Below are 22901 nucleotides of genomic sequence, written 5' to 3'. Positions count from 1 at the left end.
AGATGGGGGGGCGCCGGGCAGGGGCGGGGGGCGCAGCCCTCGCCGCTCCTACCGACTCGTTACCGACCGAAAACGTGTGTGTCTTCCCCCAGCTCCCCGCCCCGGGGTCCGAGCCCTCCGGGGAGGGGAGGGGAGGGCCGGCAGCGAGGCAGCGCCTGGCCCCGCTAGCTCCGGGGGGGCTGAGCAACCCCGGCCGCGGGGGCCCCGCTGGGGCGGTCCCGGGCTCAGCCCCCGCTTCGCTGCTCTGCCCACACCCTGGGCTCGGGTGCTGCTGTTGCGCTGGGAAAAAAAAAAAACCAAAACCAAAACCCAAAACCAAACCAAACCAGCAAAAGCCCTGAAACTGGCGTGCCTTGGCTTGATGAGGATGGAGGGATCTGTCTAACATCCAAATTCTTCTGGTTCTTTGCAGTTTTTGACCCCTAAATGCTACGGATAGGGTTCTTAGAGAAACAAGCGTGCTTTTAGCAGCCTAAGAGGTCAGGGCTACGATGGGTTCTGTTCCACTAGTCGGGGAAAACCAGAGCTCAGGTGCTTGAGCACACCAGTCCCTAAATCAAAGTAGTAGACTTAATTGCTGTATAGGAAATAGAAGTGGAGGAGTCTCGAATTCGCCTTCACGTGTGGGGGTTTTGTGCCCCTTTTGTGCCTCAGGCTGTTAAGATGCAGTTTTGTGCTGCTGAAGAAGCAACCAGACTTTTTGTTTATTGGTTTTGATGTTACTGTGTAGGGACTTGGAACCAAAAATCATTAGGATTGTAATCCGGAATGAAGATATTAAAAATACGGATCTGAAAATAAGTAAAAAAAAAAAAAAAAAAGATTTAAAAAGAAATGCTACAGCCTTTCTTATGACGCACAAAGCTGTAATGAGCATTTTATAGGCTGCTTCCTATACAGGGTTGAATGAGATCCTTGCGTAGGTTTATGTTGCGAAATACTTTCTTCCTCTTCTGAAAGTACCTTCTTCAAACACGTGATCTATCTATGCTGACATGTGTGCCAGCACATTCCCTACATGCCATGTACAGTGCTCACACGTATGATCGTGATTGTTAAAGGACAACATTGTTGATCACTTCTTTATTATTTTGAGTGTATGGAATAAATGAGGCCTTCTGTAAGTTAGCTTACATGTTAAGTGAGAAGAAAGCTAAATTTATTAGCACCCAGAGGAATTACTGGGAACCAGTAGCCTTTTGCAGTTTAGTTTGAACAGAGAGGTTACAGACACTTCTGCACGTGTACAAGAGATGTACTATGTTTGGCATCATTTTAGGTTGAATGCCAACTAATTAGTCATCTAGCAAAGATGCTTTATGAGCATTATCAGATTTCCAAAATTAAACGACTACTAAATATGTAATATGACATACAGTTTATGTCAATTTTTATTTTAATACAGTTGTCCTTTGCAGGATATTTTGCAAGAGTAGATCTTTTTCCCTAGTAAGTGTTCCAGACTTTCAGCAAAATGCTACCAAGGAGAAAAAGTTCATTGTATCTTCTTGAACTTTCATAATGACAATATTGAGGTAAATGATAGAGGGAGGAAAAAACTCCCAGATTTCAGCCTGGGCAAAACACTTCTGGGTGAATATTTCACAAAATGGGTATTATATTGCTTCTTGCTTTTTCTTTCCTTGTAACATCTAAACCCCTCATTCATCTTTGAGTTTTGAGCTTCTGAGTAAAACATGGGGGAAAAAAATGCTTTATGTTTTAAAATTATGCCTGCCTCCCTAGCTCTTCAGAGCAAAAGTTATCTTCACTTGTTTTGACAAGAACAACTTAAAAAAAAAAAAACCCACCCCAAAAAACCCCAACAAACCAAAACCAACACAAGAAATTTCTGCAATTGGGCAGGTTTGAAATTTTGACATAACTCAGAGTAATAACTGTGGATTAGTTATTAAAATATAGACTATCCAAATTAAGTTTTCCCTATATTTTTAGCTTCTTTTTTTCCCTGATAAATCTTTATGACAAATGGGACTTGCAATTTAAAAGCGGGTCACTCACTAGTTTTATAGCACAACAGACAAAATGTCAGAGGGGATGGGAGTATTTAGAGATGGAAAGTATAGTACGTTTTGGTAATATTAAAGCTACATCACTTTCTGATGAATAGCAGAATATTTATTTTTGTTTTATTCTTGAAGCTGATTCACCATCTAGTTTTCACATGACTTGCAATGAAATGAAGGTTTTATTTTAAGAACAAAAGGCCGCATAGAGGTCTGACTGATGCTGATTTTAAACTTCAAATTAATGAAAACCTTTCTAATTCTGGTGCAAATGATGTTTAAAATCAGACTTGGGGAGGTAGCCAAATTCTTAATTTTGCTGGCATCTTCCAGAGTTGCCACAAATAACAACTCATGAAGATTTTTTGCATGCAGAGTGAAGTAGAAAACATTAGATTTTTGATATTTCCTAAAACTGGATCCAAATTATCCATGCTATCATTAATTAGCATAATTTTTTGTAGTTATGGAGGAGAAGTTAAATTGCCTGAGCATGCTTACAGATGTGGAAATGTTCTCTCAGGAGGGTTTTGAACCTCAGCAGAGTGTGTCAAAGCTTGTCTTGGTACTTCTTGTGCAGAAGCATGGCAAATGTTGAGGGTTAAAAGAAGAATGGAGTTCCCCATGTCATTGGATTGATACCTTGGATTACAAACTCACTTTATTAAATGGATTAAAAAGAACCTAAAAAGTTGCTGTCACTAAGCACTGTAAGGTTTGTTAGTCTAATAAAAAAACCCAGAAGGGTTTATGAAAAAGGTTATTAAAGTTCCCATTAAGTTGGGGGAGGGGTGTGTGTGTATGTGAGGGAATCTAAAGAAGCATGAGACAAGCAAAGAGATTTCACCTAAAAATTTAATGGAACAAAACAGAATGGACCGTTTTGTATAAGAAAGAATAAAAATCAAAACAAAATCCAAGTGCTGTCAAGAAGACTTTAAATGCGTGAGAGTTTTGAATTTCAGTAGAGGGAAGGTATTTAGGGACTAGTGAATAAAGTAATGCTTATGATGTTTGGAAATAATGTGGTAGAATTGAAGTCAGTTCTGTTCTCTACACTGTTTGCTCCATTATATCATTATCCTGAATTTCAGTATACAATTTGTAATGCATATGTGTTTCCTGGTCAAAACCACTCTATAAGAACAGGTTGTTTACATAAGCCACTTGTAGTGTGATTAATTAAAAGCATTATCTGCTGGAGAACTTGAAGAGTATTACCACAGTGCTATTTTGGTTCAGCTGTAAAACTTTGAAGCAAAAGAATTTCTAGTTATACCCTGACCCCAGTTTTCATGCGCTTTTAAAAATTTTGTCTATGATGCAAAAGAAAACCATAGAAAGCTACAAAAGCTGGATTTTCTCTGAAAAGCCCCTTGTAACCTTTCTACTTGTGATTAGTTTCAAAGTGACAGTAGAAGTCCAGAGACTTCTTGAAAGGAGCATTATTCACTTGAAGTAAAAGGCCTGGGTCAGGTTTGCCATTTTAAACATTTGGATGGTTTCAGGCTTTACCTGAGAAACTCTTGACATAACTAAGGGCCTGCAAGATCTGCTCGAATCAGTATTGGATTGTAACTTTAAAAATCCATAATGGTGTCTTTGAAACTTTCATGATATAGTAACTCACCACGCTTAAGTCTGCACTCAGGGAAGAAGGAATGAAGGGCCTAAAGCTGGTGAGGGCAGCATCACTGTGTGCTGCCATGTGCCTGCTAATTTTAATGAATTGTGCCTTTTAGAGAACATCTCATCCCTGGCGTCTTCCTTTTAATGGCCAGTTGTATGGCCAGACCAAAGAAAGGAGGTGGTATGTGACTTGCCTCCTGCTCAAGGCTCTTAGGTTGACTGCGAAACCTGCTGGTGTTAGCTCTGAACAAGCTGACATTATCTCCGGCAGCATCTTACTGGCTCACGGTGTGGCTGCCCATCAGTCAGTGAAAGCTGGAGTGAGCTCTCTTTTTGGGTTCTGTTTGTGTGAGGCAGAGTCTGGCATGAGCTGTCTTACTGTCAGCTAGTGAAATGGTGATAGCTCCGTGGCTTTCTCTTTGGAAGTTGCCATGTACTCTGGCTCATGAGTAGAAGGAACAGGACTGTGTTCATTCATTTTCCTTCTTCCTTTCTTCCTCTTTTAATATTCTTTCTCATCATCTCATACCTGTGAAAGTGCATCTGAGTACTTGGTGGCATTATATATGTTAGCTATTGTCTCCCCTAAGAAGGCTAGGAGAGGGCTTCTCTGCCCCTTCTAGGCTGTGTAACGTTCAGCTGATGAACAGCATTTCTGCAGTTTCATTTCCTGTTAGTGCAGGAGGAGTGACTTTAGTCAGAAAATAAACACGGAATAAATTTGAAGAGCAAAGACAGTTTTCTGGTTTTGGAGAAAATAAAAATATCTACGTGATTATCTGTTCTTATTAGGAGCTCATGCATACCTTCAGAGTTCCATTGCTCAGCATAATGGCTATTGTAATTTATTTTTATTTTTTAGTTTGGAAATGGACTTGAAATGAGCATTGTAAAGTGAAGCTGATTATTTTTTTTTCAGGCAGTTGTCCAGTCTTCCTCAGCTGGTGAGAATAGATGACTCAGAGGCTTAACAGGATATGGTGTTAGATACCTGTAGTTGACTGATTTGAATTTGGCCCAGGTTAGTAATGCTTGAAGTCATTACCATCTGTCTGTTGTTCAGTGACCTGTATAAAATTAGCTGATATTCTTAGTCCAGTTCTTAGTAGACAGGTGTCCACATCATGAAAACTGGCACCAGTATCAAGCTTGTTGGCTGTTGTAGCAGAGATTATCTGCTGATGAACAGGCAAAGAAACAGTAGTCTAATTTCTGGATGTATGTTTTTCCCTTTTCAGGGTTCAGACATGCTGATGGATGAATATATGTACAGGCAAAGGGTATTGTGTGCTGCTGCATTTGTTGTATTTGTCTTTTGGTAGAGAATGTAGCCCACGTGTTTGAATTGCACGTTATTTTTTTTTTTTTTTTTTTTACAATGCCCTACCTAGTTTTTCAGGCTTCCTAGCAGAAATCTTAACATATAGCAGGTGTCCTCAGCTGTTCTTTCTGATAGAATGAAATGAGAACATGCTTCATATGATAGCTTTTTTTTTTTTTTTTTTTTTCTTTACTTAAATGATACCAACCCTATTCAGGCAGCAGGAATTTGGAAAGAGAAAGCACCAATGAGAAAGCACCAAATCTTTCACATGTAGTTATATTTAAAAAAATCAAAACTGTAGCAACTGGGTTTTTTTTCCTAGATGTAACTGTAGGAACTGATGTAATATAATTTCAAGTAGTTTATGTGTCCTGGGAATGATCTCATAATAGCAGTAATAACTGCACTTAGCATTTAAATTGTACTTTGTATGCTGAAACCTTTGTACAGACTTGTTTGCTAATGTTCCCGGTGGGTTGTGTGTCTCTTGATGGCAAAATTTGCACTATACAGAAAGCCTGTGCAGGATTTGACTGTTTACATACAGTAGAAATCTCTGCAGTGACAGTTGCCTATGGAGACGCTGCGATAATGGAGCCCAAAGTCTTTCACTGGGAGCTCTGCTGCAGTTCAACCCATATGTTGGCATAAAATGCATGGGAGAGCTGTCTTATGTTCCTCTTCACAGGGTTAGGGCCTGGCATCGCTTCTTCAGCCCACATGTAACATCTCTATCTAACACTGAACTATTCTGGCTTTTGCAGGGGTTGCTTTTAATCCTGCCTGAGCTTCTTTAAAGTATATTATCTTGCAAGCAGTGATTCAGACTTAACTGTTCCCACTGCAGTGTGTAGGACTCTCCTCCTATTTCATTGACATAAAAATACACACCAGTATGTTAAAAATAGTTCTTCAACATTTCTGAAGATTTATGGTGGATAGATGCTTTCTGAATATCCATTGAGGGATAAGCCCAAATGGTCATATTTAAAGTTAATTGGCCTTCTTTCATCTTGCTGCATTTTATTTTCAGTAATAGAGCATTAAGGATTCTAATAGAATCTTCTGTTTACAGAGCCTGAGTTAAGTGGTGCAACACGTTCATTTTGGAGGACAGCTTAAATCGCCAATAAAAGTAGGTTAGGTGACTACAGATCACCTCCTCGTTGACAGGAATTCCCACGATTAATAATAGTGTTGGGTTTTTTTTAAAAAAGAAGCATGACTCACTATTTGTAGACCTGCTATTGTTACCAACTGGAGTTATGTTTTCTTCTACGTCAAGAAGAATAAGAGATAGATTTTGGTGTCGCCATAGATAGCTCTGGGTTGGCATGAAGTACTGGGTTGTGCTAGAAAATCCAAGAATTGGCCTTAACAGTTGTGAACTGACAATGTAGGTGGAAGACGTGGAGCACGACGGGGCTGTAATTGGAGAACAAGCATTAAGGAGATAATCAGCTTTGCTGTGTCTTGCTGCTGTCTTCACTCCTACCAAACATTTTACTGTTTGGCCAAGGCATTGGATGCAAAGCAAGGATTTGCATGTCAGTACTAGCTGAATAACTGAAATATTTCTATTATCTTCATTCATCTGCCATTTTCTAGTGGCCTAAAATGCAATTTTAACATTTGTTTTGTCACTGCTGCCATCATGTTGGGCAAACAAACAAAAGTAAACTTTAGTTTCAACCTTATTTTGTGGCTTCGTTATTGTCTGACAGTTCCTGCTTCCTTCTTTCTCATGGGTCCTACTATTAAATAAAGGTCTGAGAGCAGAATAGCAGTTACCAAAGAGTGAACTCAAGCAAAGTTTTTGTCCTGCGTGGCTGCTATAGGATTTTTAATAGCATTAAGGCATAGGCTTGCTGGTTTGGAGATTAGCTTCTTTGTCTTGGCTCTCCCCTTCTTTTTGAGAAACTTAAAAAAACCCAACCAACCTTGCAAAAAGCATCTGAATGCTTATTGCCCATGAAGCCATAATCATTTACTAGAACACAAGAAATCAGTGCCTGAGGGGAAAGCAGCTCGTGCCTGTGGGAAAAATCTGTCCCTTTGCTCAATTTGATATGATTATAAAATTACAGTGTTCTGTGAGCTAAAGAAAAGAAGGTACTGCCAGAGGAAAGCAGTAAAAGGTTTGGGGTTTTCTGAGGAATATTCCTATTTGGTTTCTTAAAACTAACAAATAAATCCTGAAAGGGATTCAGGAACTGAGTACAATACTAAGTATTCCCGTATTACTGAGTAACGGAGACTAATTCCTGCACTGTCTTATTAGAGCTACATGGGAAAATGACTTTTTCATTTCTGTTGAACTTCGATTTCAGAAACATTTCAAATAGAGGTGAAATAAATATTTACATATTTAAGCCAAGCCTAGATAAATGAAAGTAATGAGATTATGGGAGGTCAGATACAATTGCATCTCTTCTATTTCTATGCACAAGTGTGATTGGGCTTTTCTCTCCTATTTTCTAACACTTCACATAGCTGTCAAGATACTGGAAGACATTTCTAGTATGAGTTTTTGCAATCTCCTGGAGCTCTTCTGATCTCAAGAAAGAATTATATTCAGGAAATGTCATTGGACTATGGTGTCAGTAGAATGAGTGGTCTGACCACTTGTGGATTTCCCTGACCCTAATGAACACTTTGTGATTTGTAGAAAGGGGAGCAGCCTCCATTTGACCTGTTTAGAGAGCAACCCATTGCAAAACAAGCAGCATGGTATGGAAGCATGTTATCTGGAACTTGGGAGTTTCTTCTTAAAACCTCTTCAAGACAGACATGCCAGACTATCTAACTTTCCAGGGACCGCTGAGCTACCAACTCTTGTAGGGTGAATTTTCTTTAGATTTTATGTTGAAAAATGTCTTTCTGTGAAACCTTTAACTTCCAGAAAAGTAGTTTTTTTGACATTTAGCTGAAAAATTCTTAGATGTTCTCTACATAACTTGCAAATGGTTTAGTGAAATAATTTTACATGGTTTTGTTTTATTTTTTGTTCACAGTTTGACACTTGTTCTAGGTGCAAGAAGTACAGGTTTCCTGTTTTCCAGTTTCTTGTTTCTTGTTCTCCTTTTAACATTTGTTTCAAAATGGCATCTGTGAACAGTGATTTTTATTTTTTTTTTTCTTTCTAAGAGGGACATACTCTTCTTCAGCTAACAATCTTGTCTTTCCTCCTTTCATTTTTAGATTGCAAATACTATGATAAAGCCCGAATTAACAGACTCAAGCCACTTACCCTCTTTAGAAAGACGAGTTATGGGAGTTTAGAAACTGTGGTTGTGCATTTGTAGACCATATATTTTTTTCAAACAGATACTGTTTGGTAAGACCCATCAGTAGATCGGGGTTTTTTTTAAATTTATGATGCAAGTTAATTGCCTGAATGAAAACCATTAGCTAATGCTTTGATCACAGAATCATCATAATAACTGGTAATGATTACCAGCTTTCTAGCCTTTTACATTGGGAACAGTCTTAAATCCCAGTAAAATTAGTTAGTGGCTGTGTTCTTTGGTTTAAGGGGAACTGTGGAGTATACTGTAGAGTGAATGCCCATCTGAAATGTCAAGGTGTTTTGTCCTGTAGTAAAATAAATTACACATTAAAACGAAACTGCTTTCTCTGATAGTTGCTACACTGCACCCAGCTGTGAGAATGCAAGACCTCTTCTCAGTGCACTGTTTTTAACAGTGTCCAAAGTATCACTATTTTTTTCAAGCTAGGCTTTGTGGTAGCATGTGGACCTAGGTTCAGACCCTGAAAAATGCTTAGATATCCAACTTTTATTTTGATTGTTAGTATTAAAGCACTGAAGTACATCTCAGGGTATGGATGCAGTTCTTGATCCTGCAGTACTAAATTGCCCAGTGCATGGCATGCAAATATCTGTCGTCCAGTTATTACTAGTAGAACCATATGTTAGTAACAAATCCCTTGGGGAATGTGAATTTTCTGAATTCAGTGCTTGGTGTTAATTAGAATGATGTTTTCTGTGAGCCTTTTAATTTTTTGACATTTGTTTTCTTACCCGTTGAGTCAACATTGATTTTCTAAATGGGGATTTGCATGGAAATGCTGCTTTTGATTTACTTATGTGGTAAAGGTAATTGAGCAGTACTTGATATTGGAGATTTATCTGAAATGACCTGTGTTTGCATTTTGCTCTCGCTCATCTGCAGAACCCTCAGAGAGATAACTGTTCACACACCAGGATCATTTATGGGAATTGTTGACCTGCAAAATTCAAATTTTCTTGCTCACTTCCTTTTCATACATTAGGTCCTGTTACTGAAGTCAAAACAGATATATATGTCACCAGTTTTGGACCAGTTTCTGATGTAGAAATGGTATGTATTTCTGGGATTAAAATGCCATTTCCTGGTTCTGAGAAACCATTAACTGCAGTAAGGAGTGGATGCTTCATCTGTACTGTTCTGTCAATCATGCAAAGTAGGCAAGATTAGTAACAGCTTAATTTACAGGTTATAATTAGATACATCAGGCCTGATTCTGGTCACACTTTCACTGGTTTTTGGCTGGCTTAAAGAATTCACTTCATAAGATTTAAAACAGACTTTCATGGTATAGAGGCAGAATCAGACCTTGCAGGGAGCATCTAAGTCTACTGTGGGGCAAATGTATAATATAATTGAAATTGCTTTTCCTTTCTGAAACTTGTGTTATTCTCAGGTGAATAATAATGACATCATTTCACAAATATTTGTTGACATTTTCATTTCAGATTAATGCCCTTTGCTGATCTTTGTGCCCCTTTTAGCATCACTTTCAGCAAATGTTTGACTGATAGGTGTTTTCAGAAATGTCTGCAGAAATTGAATGTCAAAGTGACATGCATGAAATAGTCACAGAAGAGAAATGTTACATTTGCACGTACTGTTACTTGTGCCTGAACAGCATCTGCATTCATTTGACGTCAAATCCAGCAAAACTCTCATCAACTTCTATAATCCAGTGGTATACCCTTAAATCATACAATTGTTTCTCTTTTTATGAAGAAATCCAAGCAAATCCCATGGGAGTAACACAGCCATATTTGCTGAACTGAATTTCTTTAAGGGAAGGGCAGTTTCAGGGTAGTAGCTTTCTTCCCATACAGTGCTGTCATGCACTTTGTGGTGCACCTGATTTGGTTCTGTCATGTGGAAGGGTATTGTGATAGCGAGATATTTTTTGAAGGGCTACGTTCATGAGAGCAGTCTCATGTTGAAATGCATCTTATCACTTCAGTGGTTGCCATGTACAGTATGATGCTGTTCAGTGTGACAAGGGGTACAAGACTCTGGTCTCAAGGATATCTAGTAATGTGCCTCAAATCTGAAATGAGGGCTGCATGGCATCTCTCAGGTTTCACTGAAGCATTTGACATGATGCCACATGGGAAATTATTAGTTATATTGAAGAAGGCAGGAGTGAGAACATGGACTGAAGGTAGGTAAGAAACTGGCAAAAGGAGAGTTTACAGCAGATGTTTCCCCTTTCATCGTTAAGGATTAATTAGGAGGCTATTCAGGGATCCAGGAACTGGTTTTGGAATAATTTTTAGTTAATGTATCCATTAGTAACCCAATGTAATCTGAATGTGGCTTCACTCATAAAACTCACTGAAACAGCAAAGTGTGATACAGTCTCAGTACAGGGGATGATCAGAAGGTCTGTTTAGAGCAAGTTGGTACCCAGTGTAATGAAAACGGTTGAAATCTTGTATTAGAAAATCTGTCACGTAGAAGCTAATAACAGAAACTGCTACTTAAGAGCTATGACATCACCAGCAAGCAAAAAGATTTTTCATAGATTAACTATAAACCACAGTGGAGGATGGACCCATGGAGAAGACAGATGTAATTCTAAGATGCACTACACTAGTAGGCATGCCTCCTTGCCAGTGAGAATTGATATGGTCATACAAGTAGTTTCAATGATAACGTTATGCATAAGAGTTTGAAATGAAATCAGAAAACATTGGCTTGACAACAAAATCACAACTGTAGGTTAGAAAGGACTCAAAGTTTTCTGTGTTACATTTTCCAGTTCCACATGATGCTGTTTTTGTGAAATGCTTTACTTCCCAAGATGAGAAATGCATTCATTTGTCCATTTATTCACTTACGGTTTCTCATGATGTGCCTGTGTCTGAAGTTCTGCAGTTGTTGTTTGCATGTTTTCTTCGGAGCATCTTAATGGCTCTTGTTACTGGGATAGTTACATATGGGAAGCTAATGGGATAGTTACATAGTTAAAACAAACATGTGTGTGTGTAAGTCTGTATATAATTTATTACCCATGTTTTGTGTCATGGCAAAGGAAATACTTAGTTTTTCTCAGGTAAAAGCTTACTTTCCATGAGTTGAAATTAAAATTTATTTTCTAACTTTGAAAGTGGAAGTAATTGTTTGTCCTGGTATTTTTAATGTAGCCAGCAGCAGAAAATCCATAGATTTCTTTAAAAATCTGTTGACACTTTTTATCAGAGATCATTTTGTTTCCAGTTGCATGCTTGACTACTAATTTAGTTGCCTGCTTCCTGAAACCTAATTAGATTAATTATTCCTTAATGATTAAATATGTGTAGTGATTTATTGATGTGACTAATGTGGGAAATTAAGCTATTAAGAAGTACACAACACAATTTAATTGGTGGAAATATGTTTGTGTAGTGGACTTAGTATTTTCTTTACTACTGATTTCTTTACTCCTGAGGGATTTCTTTTTTTTACAGGAAACACACATGCAAATGTGATCTTTGTTTTTCTGCAATTTAATACAGGAATATACAATGGATGTCTTCTTCCGTCAGACATGGGTAGACAAAAGATTAAAATATGATGGCCCTATTGAAATTTTAAGACTTAACAACTTGATGGTTTCAAAGGTGTGGACCCCTGACACTTTCTTCAGGAATGGGAAAAAGTCTGTTGCACATAATATGACAGCCCCAAATAAACTCTTCAGAATAATGAGAAATGGCACCATCCTGTACACAATGAGGTATCCAATGTGTTTGTTTGGCTTCTTACAATTACTGTATGCAAAAGTTATCCTGCCTAGACAAAATGGCAAACAGAGACTATTTAATTTGTTCCATTATAGGCTTACAATAAGTGCAGAGTGTCCCATGAGATTAGTGGATTTTCCCATGGATGGTCATGCTTGTCCTCTCAAATTTGGGAGTTGTAAGTTGCAATTATGAAATTTCTTGTAACTACAGAATTTAAATTGTAGAAGTAGATTTTGAGCAATTACTAAACTTTCTAAATATTAGTCTTGATACACAATCCTTATGCAGACAAAACTCCTGTTAAGTTCCTTGAGAATTTTATTTAGGGCCTCAAAAATTAAATCCAGGCAGAGAATTGAAAAGAAGGCAGTGATTCAGCTATTATGTTAAACCCCACTATTCGGGCTACACAGTTGCTTGAAATACATAGTTTTTCTTGGTTCTTAGGGAGGAATTGGATACTCAGTGAAGTGAGAGATTCTCTGGAGAAGACAAAGAGGGTGGGATCCATCTCAATTTACAACAGGCAGGTAAAAGGCAACCAGGGAAACAGGTTATTTGACTTTATAGTTAGTGGAGGCATTTTGATGTCCTCAGATAGGTAGGTTATGTGCAGAGATTCGGTATGTAGCTGTATTTGTCTATCTCCTGGCCTATAATGTGAGTCTGCATGGCAAGTTTAGACTAGATAAATAACTTTTAGACTGGTGAGAGGAATCTTACGGCAGGTGACTTTCCTTTTCTGCATCGAAGCCAGACATAGATTTTTGGATGATCTCCAAACTTTGTGTAGAAGGAACATTTTGGGACATACTGCATAACAACTGAGGGAGGTAGTTATGATTTCCTGATTTGAATCCACAGGAGAGACCTCTGAGACCATCTGGGGATGGTTGGTCCACTCCATTAACTATCTTGTCACTCTTTTAAGCCTGCTTGGTCACTGACTTCTCTGCTGTGCACTCCAGTGTAGCCAGTGGCTGGGCATTAATCTGTCTTCCTTGACCCCAGAACTCTGAAGTTAGAAATGGATGGAAGCTCCTCATAGTCTTTCCTCAGCATAAATTTAGCTTATACAGCTGGGTAGTAAACCAAAAGTGGGATATTGAAGACATTATTCTGATAAGGTTTTTCACCCCCTTTATGATGAGACTGGAGACTTGGTGCTGCCAGATTCGGCTTTGGTTATCAGCTGTACAATAGGGGAGCTTCAATAGTGGGGGCTGCTCCACAGGCATATTTCTTCAGGCAGAATCACCAGCCAGCAGATACTGTGCTTGACACTAATCTGATATTTTCCTCAGTGAAACTTGAAATAAGATGTATCCATTTCAAATGCAAGACATTTAATTTCATTTTAACAGGAGTTTGGGCTGTATAGGGATTGAATGCTAGCCCTAAGTTTTATATCTTTTGTATTAAATGTGAAATGTTTCTTTGGGTGTGCATACTTTTGGGTTATTGTGAATTTTTTACTGAGCTCTGTTTTTTTGGCAAATACTTTAAACACAAATTTAAAATAATATAGTTTTTAGTATAGTATAGTTTTTAATATAATAATTCTTTTCTGTAAAGAAATATGCACTTAGTCTCCAAAATGTATCATTCTTATACATTTTTATACATTAGTATATTTTATCAGTACAATTTTAGATAGAAATTTCTAAAGTTTAAAGATAAACTTTGAATGCCCAATAAGGGCTGATCCAGAAAGAACTCATGTTTAGACTTCACATTCAAATATGAAATGAATTTGTATGTGACACTTGACATACAACCTTAGCTGCTATTTATTCTCCTCTGAGGGTGGCTTTTGGGGTAACTTAACATGAAGGGTATCTTCTAAAGTGGTTAGTGTGAAGCTTCCTGTTCGGTTTCAGTAGGTTTGGATTGGGCTCTTAGTAATGTGTGAGAAGAAGTTTCCTATTTATGCAAACTGATGCTCTGTTGTAGATGCTTATCCAAAGAGTGAAATGATTTATACCTGGACAAAAGGACCCGAGAAGTCAGTGGAAGTTCCTGAGGAGTCTTCCAGTTTAGTTCAGTATGACCTGCTTGGGCATACGGTATCCACTGAAACCATTAAATCTATTACAGGTAGGAATCTCATCAGAAAAAAAATCAACTTGAGGTCAAACTAACCCTGTAACATTGCCCAAGGCTTTTTTCTTCCTTCCTGTAAGGTGCTCTACTGAATGTCATAGGGTATATATTAAGGGCTGAGAGCATAAACCTGAATTACGTTTCTGTCCTTCAGATTTACATTTACAGATTCATTACAGGAGATTGCGATGGTCTTTCAGAAAGCTAGAATGAGATCATTACTCCAAGGGACAAAATGAGTATTTAATCACTGCTTAAAATGCAGTTTGAAGAGTCAAGAGGATGCCTGGGTGAGGAAGTAATTTCTCAGCACTGTATCCGCATTATGTGCAAAAGACTTCCTTTGTTTGGTGGTGTAAACAGCTCGGGATAGAAGTACAGCATACAGAATGGGTTATTAAAGCCATAAAAACCCTCTAGTCAGATAAGGATAGGCACAAATGCATTAGTCACAATAGATACTTCTGCTGATTTGTGCTGTAAGAAATAAGGCAAATGGCAACTACAGGCATCTGAAATGAGTGAAGTATCACTGATGAGCAGTGTGGTGATAAACAAGCATATTTTTAAAATTTGGAATCATTTCCTAAGCATCAGCAAGTTTGTGTGTTGTGAGATGGGCAAAATGAAACAGATAAAGGAAATACATTTGAGGTACTACTCCATGGATATTTTTCTCAAAGATAAAACAGCATTTTGAAATACACTAGAAATTTACTTATCAGCATATTATTATGAGTTAACAACAGAATTCCCTTACTGTCCCTAAAATGCTCATTCTGTAGTGCTTTATTTAAATAATTTATTCAGTTTATGGTAAGGCTGCAATTTATTTTTTTTTGTTAATATGAATGATAACATTTGAGATAATACTGACAGTGTTTTTAATTCTTGTTAATGATTTTTGCATTAGTTTTATTATCATAGTGGTAGTGACATACAAACCTAGTAAAAAGCTGAGATGCTTCCATAACACTTAATGTGCATCATTGTTATTACTGTTTTGTTTGGCAGTTAGATACCACAATGTTATGGATACTATGGTAGATAGATTGTTTGTGTCTTGGGATTCTTTTCTTCAACAGCTGCCAAAAGAATTTTAAAAATCATGTTTCTACTGTATGGCTCATGCTGGATTATATCTTACATTTACAGTATTTTTTGATAACAGCTTCTGAATGGCACTGTAGGGACCTACTTCTTCCAAGTTTTTTTGTTTAAAACTTTCATTCATTCTTATCTCTAAGGAACCTATCTTTCTATACACATTAAGTGATTTGAGTAGCATCATCTTAAACAATCTTAGTTGATAGCCTGAAACAGTTATTCTTCAACACAAATTTTATGCACAGTCAGAATTTATTTTTTTTCTTCCCCCTAGGTGAATATATTGTTATGACGGTTTACTTCCACCTCAGACGGAAAATGGGTTATTTTATGATTCAGACCTATATCCCATGCATTATGACCGTGATCCTTTCTCAAGTTTCATTTTGGATAAATAAGGAATCTGTTCCAGCTAGAACTGTGTTTGGTAATTACTTTTTTCCACTTTTTCATGTATTTCCTCTTTTAATGACCTTCACCAGTGCATTGGGGTATACTGTCTCCATTCTAGTGCAGAAACAAAGGAATAATGCAAATTCAGATTAAATTTTGCTATCTATGTCTGAAGAATGTTTTTATGTGAATCCTTGTGATCTGAAGAGAAACTTGAAGTACATAACCTGAACGTTGGCATGGTTGCTTGTGCCAAATGGGTGTACATCTCTGGGGATTCTACCTACCTGGGGGCGCAAATTGGAAAGACCTAGCTATGAATAATACTGTCAAGTCCTTAGTCTACATCCAGACCAGTTTTATCCTCTGGTGGACAGCAGTGTAATCACTTGAACTCACACTTTCTAAAATACTTTTAAAATAATTTGATTGGGAGTGTGCAAGATACACAGATATCTTCTTATGAGATACCTGTGTCATCAGGGGAAGCTTGCTATGAGTAAGGCTTAGATCCTGATACTGTAATTTTGTGTTTAGAGCTCTTCTCTCCTTTCCACCATCACCATTATGAAAATGAAATTAAAAATGATCACAAGATATTAAAATTGCCCCTATCAAAATACAGCTTGAATGAGATGCTACAGTGAACTCTGAAAAACCAAAAAAGCTTCTGTGGAAGACGAAGCATAAGTAATTAAGTGGAAATACAATTCCTAACAAGTAGGATAAAAACATTTTTAAAAGCAGTCTTTATAGAGCAATGTCTTGACTTTATAATGTACTGTAGTCTAAAGTAGGACTAATCAGGAAGAGAATGTTCTACAAAAAGCCTTTCTATAGATAGATAGATGCTGGCAAGAGTGATAGGAATTAACGTCTCTACGTGATAGCCCATTCATACATGTAAGTGGAGTCAGAACACTGTTTAGTATAATAAATTAGACAAGGTTAATGATTAGTTATAGGAGAAACAACCTGTAAACCTAATAAGAACCCCACTAGCTCTGAACTCAGGCATTACATTAGGCAAACTAATATATCGCTTCACATGCCTTTGCAGTGATGTTGAATAATGGTACTTTTTGAAGGGAATATTACTATGAACTGGAAAGGTAGAATCTGTATTCATAGACAAAATGTGATAATCGAAAATGTACAAATTATAGTGATAGATGTAATATGTGTTGTTATAGCCACATGTGAAACTGAAAACAATAATAATAAAGTTTGGACACCCACTAAGTTAAAGTCTTTTAAATGCCTTTGAAAGCAAGTGGCTTAAGTTAAAAGTATCTTTTTAGTTTTCTGATAAATTCCAATAGGGACCCTATGTTCTAAAGGTTTTCTTAACAGAAGATAGAAATGTTGAGGCAAGAGATAGGAATGAAGCCAGAATACTCGCTATGGTACCAGCTTTCTAGAGGAAATGTCAGAAGAGACTAACAAAAGATCTTTCCATTGGACACTGTATGAGTGTCCAATGGAGAGAGAGGTGGCAAAGGTGACAGAGGAAGGATACACAAGGAACTAAGGTACGTTACGTTGTGATTTCTGCAGTCAGAGCTTCAGATGTCTGAATCTGGTCATTGTGGGAGATTGCTGTTTCTTAGAGGAAAGACAGTGTAATTTTAAAACAGGTTTTAAACTTTTTTTAATATTAAAATAGTCAATATATTTTTATATGGTTATGAGCATTTATATAAGAAACTTGCAAATATTTAGGTCTGGATAATTACAGTTCCTGTGTATATATATTTTTTTACCAGAACTTAATTCCCTGCTCTGTAAATCCCTATGGCACGTATCCAAGACCAGTTGCAGTGGCAACTGTAGGTCTCCCAGAAGAATGATTAAATAGGGGGAAATCTAATAAAGACTATGGCCATAAACCATAATACTTTCATGGCCTCCCCTCTCATCCTTGTATTTGGGGAATGGTTGGTCATTCAAGTCACTTCACCCTATTCTTTTATCTATTAAACAAATGTCTTTAGAAAGACTATTCAAACTATTTGCTGAAGTGGACTCAGGAAGGGTAGGGCTAAGCAGGGATGGGCCTCTTCCAGGCAAAAAATAACTTTTCATATTTATTATTTTTCTCAGACTTCAACATTTTCAGTGGTGTGTTTTTCAACACCTTCCCACTGAAGATGGTTTTGCGAGCTTACATCTGTGTTTTTATCCTGTTGAGGAGTTTGCTCTGAGATATTCTTTGTGCTTTCATGACCTAGCTATTACTCTTTTTTTCTTTTTTTTTTTTTTTTTTTTCACCAATGGGAGGGGCTGGATTCATTGTGTCCAGTTCTCTGTCTGGCAGTGTCTAGGTGAAATTTTTTGATATTGGATTACCCAGATGGCATACTACCATTTAGGGAATAGGAAATGTGAGGATTCTGTTGGAAAACATGCTCTTAATTATTTTGAATTCTCCTGAGCATATCCATTTCATTTTGAATTAAAATGGGTTCAGTGTTCTTTTCATAAGAGTAAAAGCATCTCTATTTGTAATCAGTCTTTCTTGAGGTTATCGTGGTAGGACTTCTGCAGTGTTCCCTATATACTTGGTATTTTACATTTGTACGATATAGGATATTTTGGATGAAAAAGGAAAAAAAGACCCCATACCTTGGTTTTATATAGCATGTATATGCATTTGAAGTGTTACCATGAAGTGGTTATGTTTTGAGTTCAGTGTTCATGCTTGTGCACTTTAATTAAAAAGTTGTTGTTTAAGAAGATTAAATTCTAATTATATTTCATCGGTTGACTAGTAGCAGAAGGGTTTAAAAGATAAAGTAATGGTTTCTTAATTAACAGAGTTGTTAACATAATATTCTAGTTTTCCTTAGCACCATGACTTAATGGCACCTGGATTACAAGTGGGATCAGAGGAACAGACACAGACTTAATAGGTGGCATTCTGAACCCATTACAGGAAAAATCATGTTTTTGTTTCAGTCTGAGGAGCACTCCCCTATTTAATAACGTAAATTATGTTCAAATGTTTAGACAAAAAACTACTTGTAAGAAATTCTAATGAACTTGATATGAAAAAAACATGAAATGAAGGTTTCCACATCTTATTCATGTGAACTTCAGATGATCTGCTGAAGTCATGGCTTTCCATGTCATCTTTAGAAAGTGGTTAATTGTTCTGTGTGCACAGCTGCTCATAGATACATGATGGTTGCTGTAACTTAAATCTAATATACTATGCACAAACAACAGAGACTCCTAAGTCATTTAAAAGTCTTTGTTTGAAGCTGATTGCCTATTCTCACTTTGTTTTACTCAGATTCAGCAGTGCTTTTGCTTTATTTCTTTGAAGGAATAACGACAGTGTTGACAATGACGACACTGAGCATCAGTGCAAGACATTCACTGCCAAAAGTATCCTATGCTACTGCCATGGACTGGTTCATCGCGGTCTGCTTTGCCTTTGTGTTCTCTGCTCTTATTGAGTTTGCTGCTGTCAACTATTTTACTAATATTCAAATGGAAAAAGCCAAAAGGAAGACGGTAAAATCCCTTCTTGAATTTCCAGTTGCTCCAGTACCAAGAGAAAGAAGTACAGAAGAGACACTCATGGTACGTTTTCAGCTTATACAAGCATTTTCTGTCTTTTTGGTAGTGTTTTTTTTTTTTTTTGTAAAAACAGGCCTATAACTTTCTCACAGGTTCTCTCTGACCTTACAATGCAGTGTAAGTCAGCCTAGTGGAAGGCTAATGCTACTCTATATTCAATGATAATTGAATCATATTTTACAGGTTTTTATTACTTGCATTACTGGATTAACTAAGGGAGAGGAGGAGGTTGTGTCCATCAATACCAGCCGTCTCTTCTGTATTTAGTTGTGTTTTGGTGTGAAGGTCAGTTAGGATGGGTATCTCTAGGAAACTTTCTTTCCTTTTGCACATTGATTCTGATTGGACTGATTGTGCAGATCAAGATATTACAGATTATAAGGGCAGCATGTTATCTTACATGGCTAATGTCCTTAATTAATTAAAATAAGCTAAAGCATTGCAGTTGTGCTTTGGAGCACTTCCCTAGACATCACAATTCTCCTTTCATTGCATGTATTGCCTTTCTAGAGTTTTCTTTCTTCATCGGTTACAAGTTCAGGAATTTTTGAAGAATGCTAGTTGAAACCTTTGTGTCCGCCATAGATTTAATTTTAATGTAATTTGTATAGCTTTGCACAGGAGCTCACCTCAACTCCTGAAAAGGTTTTGGGGCTCTGTTTAACAAAATGCTTTCCAGCTTTCATAGTGCTTCAGCTTAAGGTGACTTGTGTGGTAGCTACCCACCCTAGTGTGTTAATAAAGGCTCGACCTCATTTCCAGTTGAGCTCACCAGTGATTCTCCTTTTCTCCCTTTTTCCATTCCCATATGCATACTCTCCACTGCATCATTCCTTTCATGAGACACCTGGCTAACAAAGTCATTACAGTACTTGCACTGGCCATGCAGTAGGCCAGTAATTCCCAGCCATGGCTGACTCTTGGCAACGCCATTCCAGAAGTAAGGCACTGACAGCAGTGTTGTAATTTACTCTTCCTCTCAGGCTGACTGTAATTTCCTTTGGCTGAGCCATGATTTAAGAACCGCTCTTTTAGACTAACTGTTGGTAATTTTGTCTTCTGTCTCTTTTCACATCTCATTTGTCTCCTTCCCTATTCATCTGCTCTCTTTTGCCTTCCCGCCCTTTCCATTTGCTACGCTGCTCAGCTGCTGTCCACCCACTTCCATTTTTCTTCCTCTTCCTTGCTGTCTTACTGTAGCGTGTAACTGTTTTCAATCTCCTGGCTGTGTGTTCTGTTTAGCTCCCATTTCTGCTTAGAAGGATAGATATGCTCATGAAGAGTTTGTTACTTGGCAGTCTGTTGGCTGCTAGTAAGAGAGGGCAACAAGAAAAAGTATGTTTATAGTAGCGTGTAGTTTACTCTGTACATAGAAGTATTAATGCCATTAGTTTATGCTAAGCTTCTTGATTTTACGGCATGCAGTTCAGTATTGTGTCTCAGGCACTCCTGGGGAGTGTTAATAAGTACTGCTTTTGGTGATAGTCAGGTTTTACCTGGGTCCACAGGAAAATATATTACATAAGAATAATTTAATCCTAGGCTTATTTATAAGATTTGATGAAAACAAAAGTAAAAATAGTAATTTTCTCAGGTAGCAATCACGGAGGCTTAACAAAACTGTTTTGATTCATGGTCAAAATTTCTGTAAGTCAGTCTTGTATCATGTATCATGCCTAGCCATTTACACACATGGAGAAACTTCTCTTTCTCTCTTTTTCTCCCTCCCCCCCCCCCCCCCTAAACAACAGCAACAACAGAACACACATAACTTCACCCAACTTGAAAGCTAGGTAAAATGAGATGTGAACAGTTGTATTCCACTGCTTAATTAATACCTTTGTGATAAATGTGGTAGTGTGCTTACAGGTTTGGGGATTTTGAAAGCACTCAAGGGAGGAATCTGCTTTTTTGAAGGGTTACACGTTAATGTTATGAACATGTAAGTGAGTGATAATGTTGATTCTACCTTGAACCATTAACTTTTTTTGTGTCTTTTTCTCTAATTATACCTATACTAAGACTTGAGTTTTTGCTCTTCCAGGACAGACATACAGGGTGAGCCTACAGGTATTGTTCTAAAGGCTTAGTTATCGTGCAGTCCTTTTCATGACGAGAGGATGACTTCTGTTCTGGTCTCCTGGTGCATAGAGCAGAAGCTAATATTACTGTTCTAATTCATTAGAAGCTAATATGGCTGTTAGATTCTGATTTCCAACCTGACATGTAATATAGTCCTCTCCTTAAATTTTTTAGTTTTTCTTATAAAAGACTAATTTAGAATTTTCTTAAGCCTTCTTATGCATGTGATTTTTTTTTTTTTTTTTTTTCTGCACATATACTGTCTAATCAGTGCTGATTTACCAGAGATAACAGAATCTCAGCTTCCCTGTGAGTGTGTGGTGCGCAAAGCATGCAGGACAATAGCCTGACTGTAGCATGTAATCTGTAAGCATTGTTTTTTAATGTGAAGACTACACATTTTATCTCCGTATCTAAATAAGAGGCTTTGATTTCTTAACCCAGTTAGTGTTTAAAAAAAAGTCTGTACTACATTGCCACTACTGTGCTAGAAATTCTGTTGTTAGCAATATGATTGCCAGAGCTCAAGGAGAAGTTTTATTTTAAACTTGAAACTTTTTTCAAACAGACTTTGCCTGGTCTGAATTTGCCAGTCTTCCAGAATGAAAAATTTTCACTTAGCCCAGGGAGGAAGTGTGTATAAATTGGAAAAGAAGATGCCTGAATACCTAAGCCCTATAGTTTTTTTCTGGTGCATATCTCACCATTTGCAACCTGCTTTGGATTTTCTACTGATTGGAGGGGGAGGTCCCTTTCTTATGCCCATTAGCCCTGTACTTTTGCTTGCCTTGAAATGACATACAGATGGCTGCCCTGGCTTTTCATAGTTGAGGTCCATCTGTATAGATCCCCTGAAACCAAGAAACATACAGAGCAATTGAAGCTGTTAAGGAAAACAAAACAGGTGATATATTTTTAAATGAGGGTTTCATTTTATGGGCTCTTGATTCTAACCTATTCATTGGATGGTTACGTGCATTTGATTATTTTTATATATGTATTTATTTTTTCTCCAGTAATGTGGAATCGTCCTAGAGGGATTCCAGGAGGGAGCAAATTGGGCTATGAAACTGGATTCCTGATAGAACGTGGGAATTTTACTGTTTAATAGTACTAGAAGTTAGGTATGTTAATAGTAAAGTCTAGTAAAATTAAAGATAAATTGCATGTAATTGGAAGTCTTTTTTTGACATGTATGTGTGTGACCAATTTCTGACCATAAAGTTAAAGTAGGTTTTCTATATTGAAACAGTTCATGTATTACTCAAGCTAATTAGAATTCTTGGTGGTGGGTTGTTTTTTTCAGTCAAACCCACTTTTCCAGTTGTCTTGGATCAAAGGCAACTCCTGTCATTATGATCAAGTGACTTGTGATGTGTTCATTCATATTATGTATTTCTTCACCACAATCAATACATCTTTACTGTAGTAAATGTGGACTATATGCTTTTCTGTTATTCTCTTGTGTAATATTTGCTTTTTTTGAGCCACATGATGGGTGTAGCTGATCTGTATATTGATTACAGTAAGCATTAAATGAATTTTGGAGGCTAGCTAAGTAATCAGAATGTGTCGATTCCAGCAAAAAAAAAAAATCCTTGTGTTGAGCTAATTCAGTGGG

The 22901-nt window shown here is 37.3% G+C and overlaps 1 protein-coding gene across 1 annotated transcript in view; it reads left to right on the top strand.

Moving 5' to 3' along the window:
• Positions 1–22901, top strand: part of GABRA4 (gamma-aminobutyric acid type A receptor alpha4 subunit) — a 39824-nt gene that overhangs the window by 265 nt on the left and 16658 nt on the right. Inside the window, exons 2-8 of the mRNA XM_026846969.1 lie at positions 7995–8020; positions 9274–9341; positions 11780–12000; positions 12103–12185; positions 13964–14107; positions 15495–15647; positions 18942–19201. Coding sequence (XP_026702770.1) covers positions 7995–8020; positions 9274–9341; positions 11780–12000; positions 12103–12185; positions 13964–14107; positions 15495–15647; positions 18942–19201 — 955 coding nt within the window. The remainder of the gene's footprint in view (positions 1–7994; positions 8021–9273; positions 9342–11779; positions 12001–12102; positions 12186–13963; positions 14108–15494; positions 15648–18941; positions 19202–22901) is intronic.

Source organism: Athene cunicularia (assembly GCF_003259725.1).
Source record: "Athene cunicularia isolate RWA chromosome 4 unlocalized genomic scaffold, athCun1 chr4_part1, whole genome shotgun sequence".
NCBI classification, from domain to species: Eukaryota; Metazoa; Chordata; class Aves; order Strigiformes; family Strigidae; genus Athene; species Athene cunicularia.
This window is presented reverse-complemented; position numbering and strand designations above follow the sequence as displayed.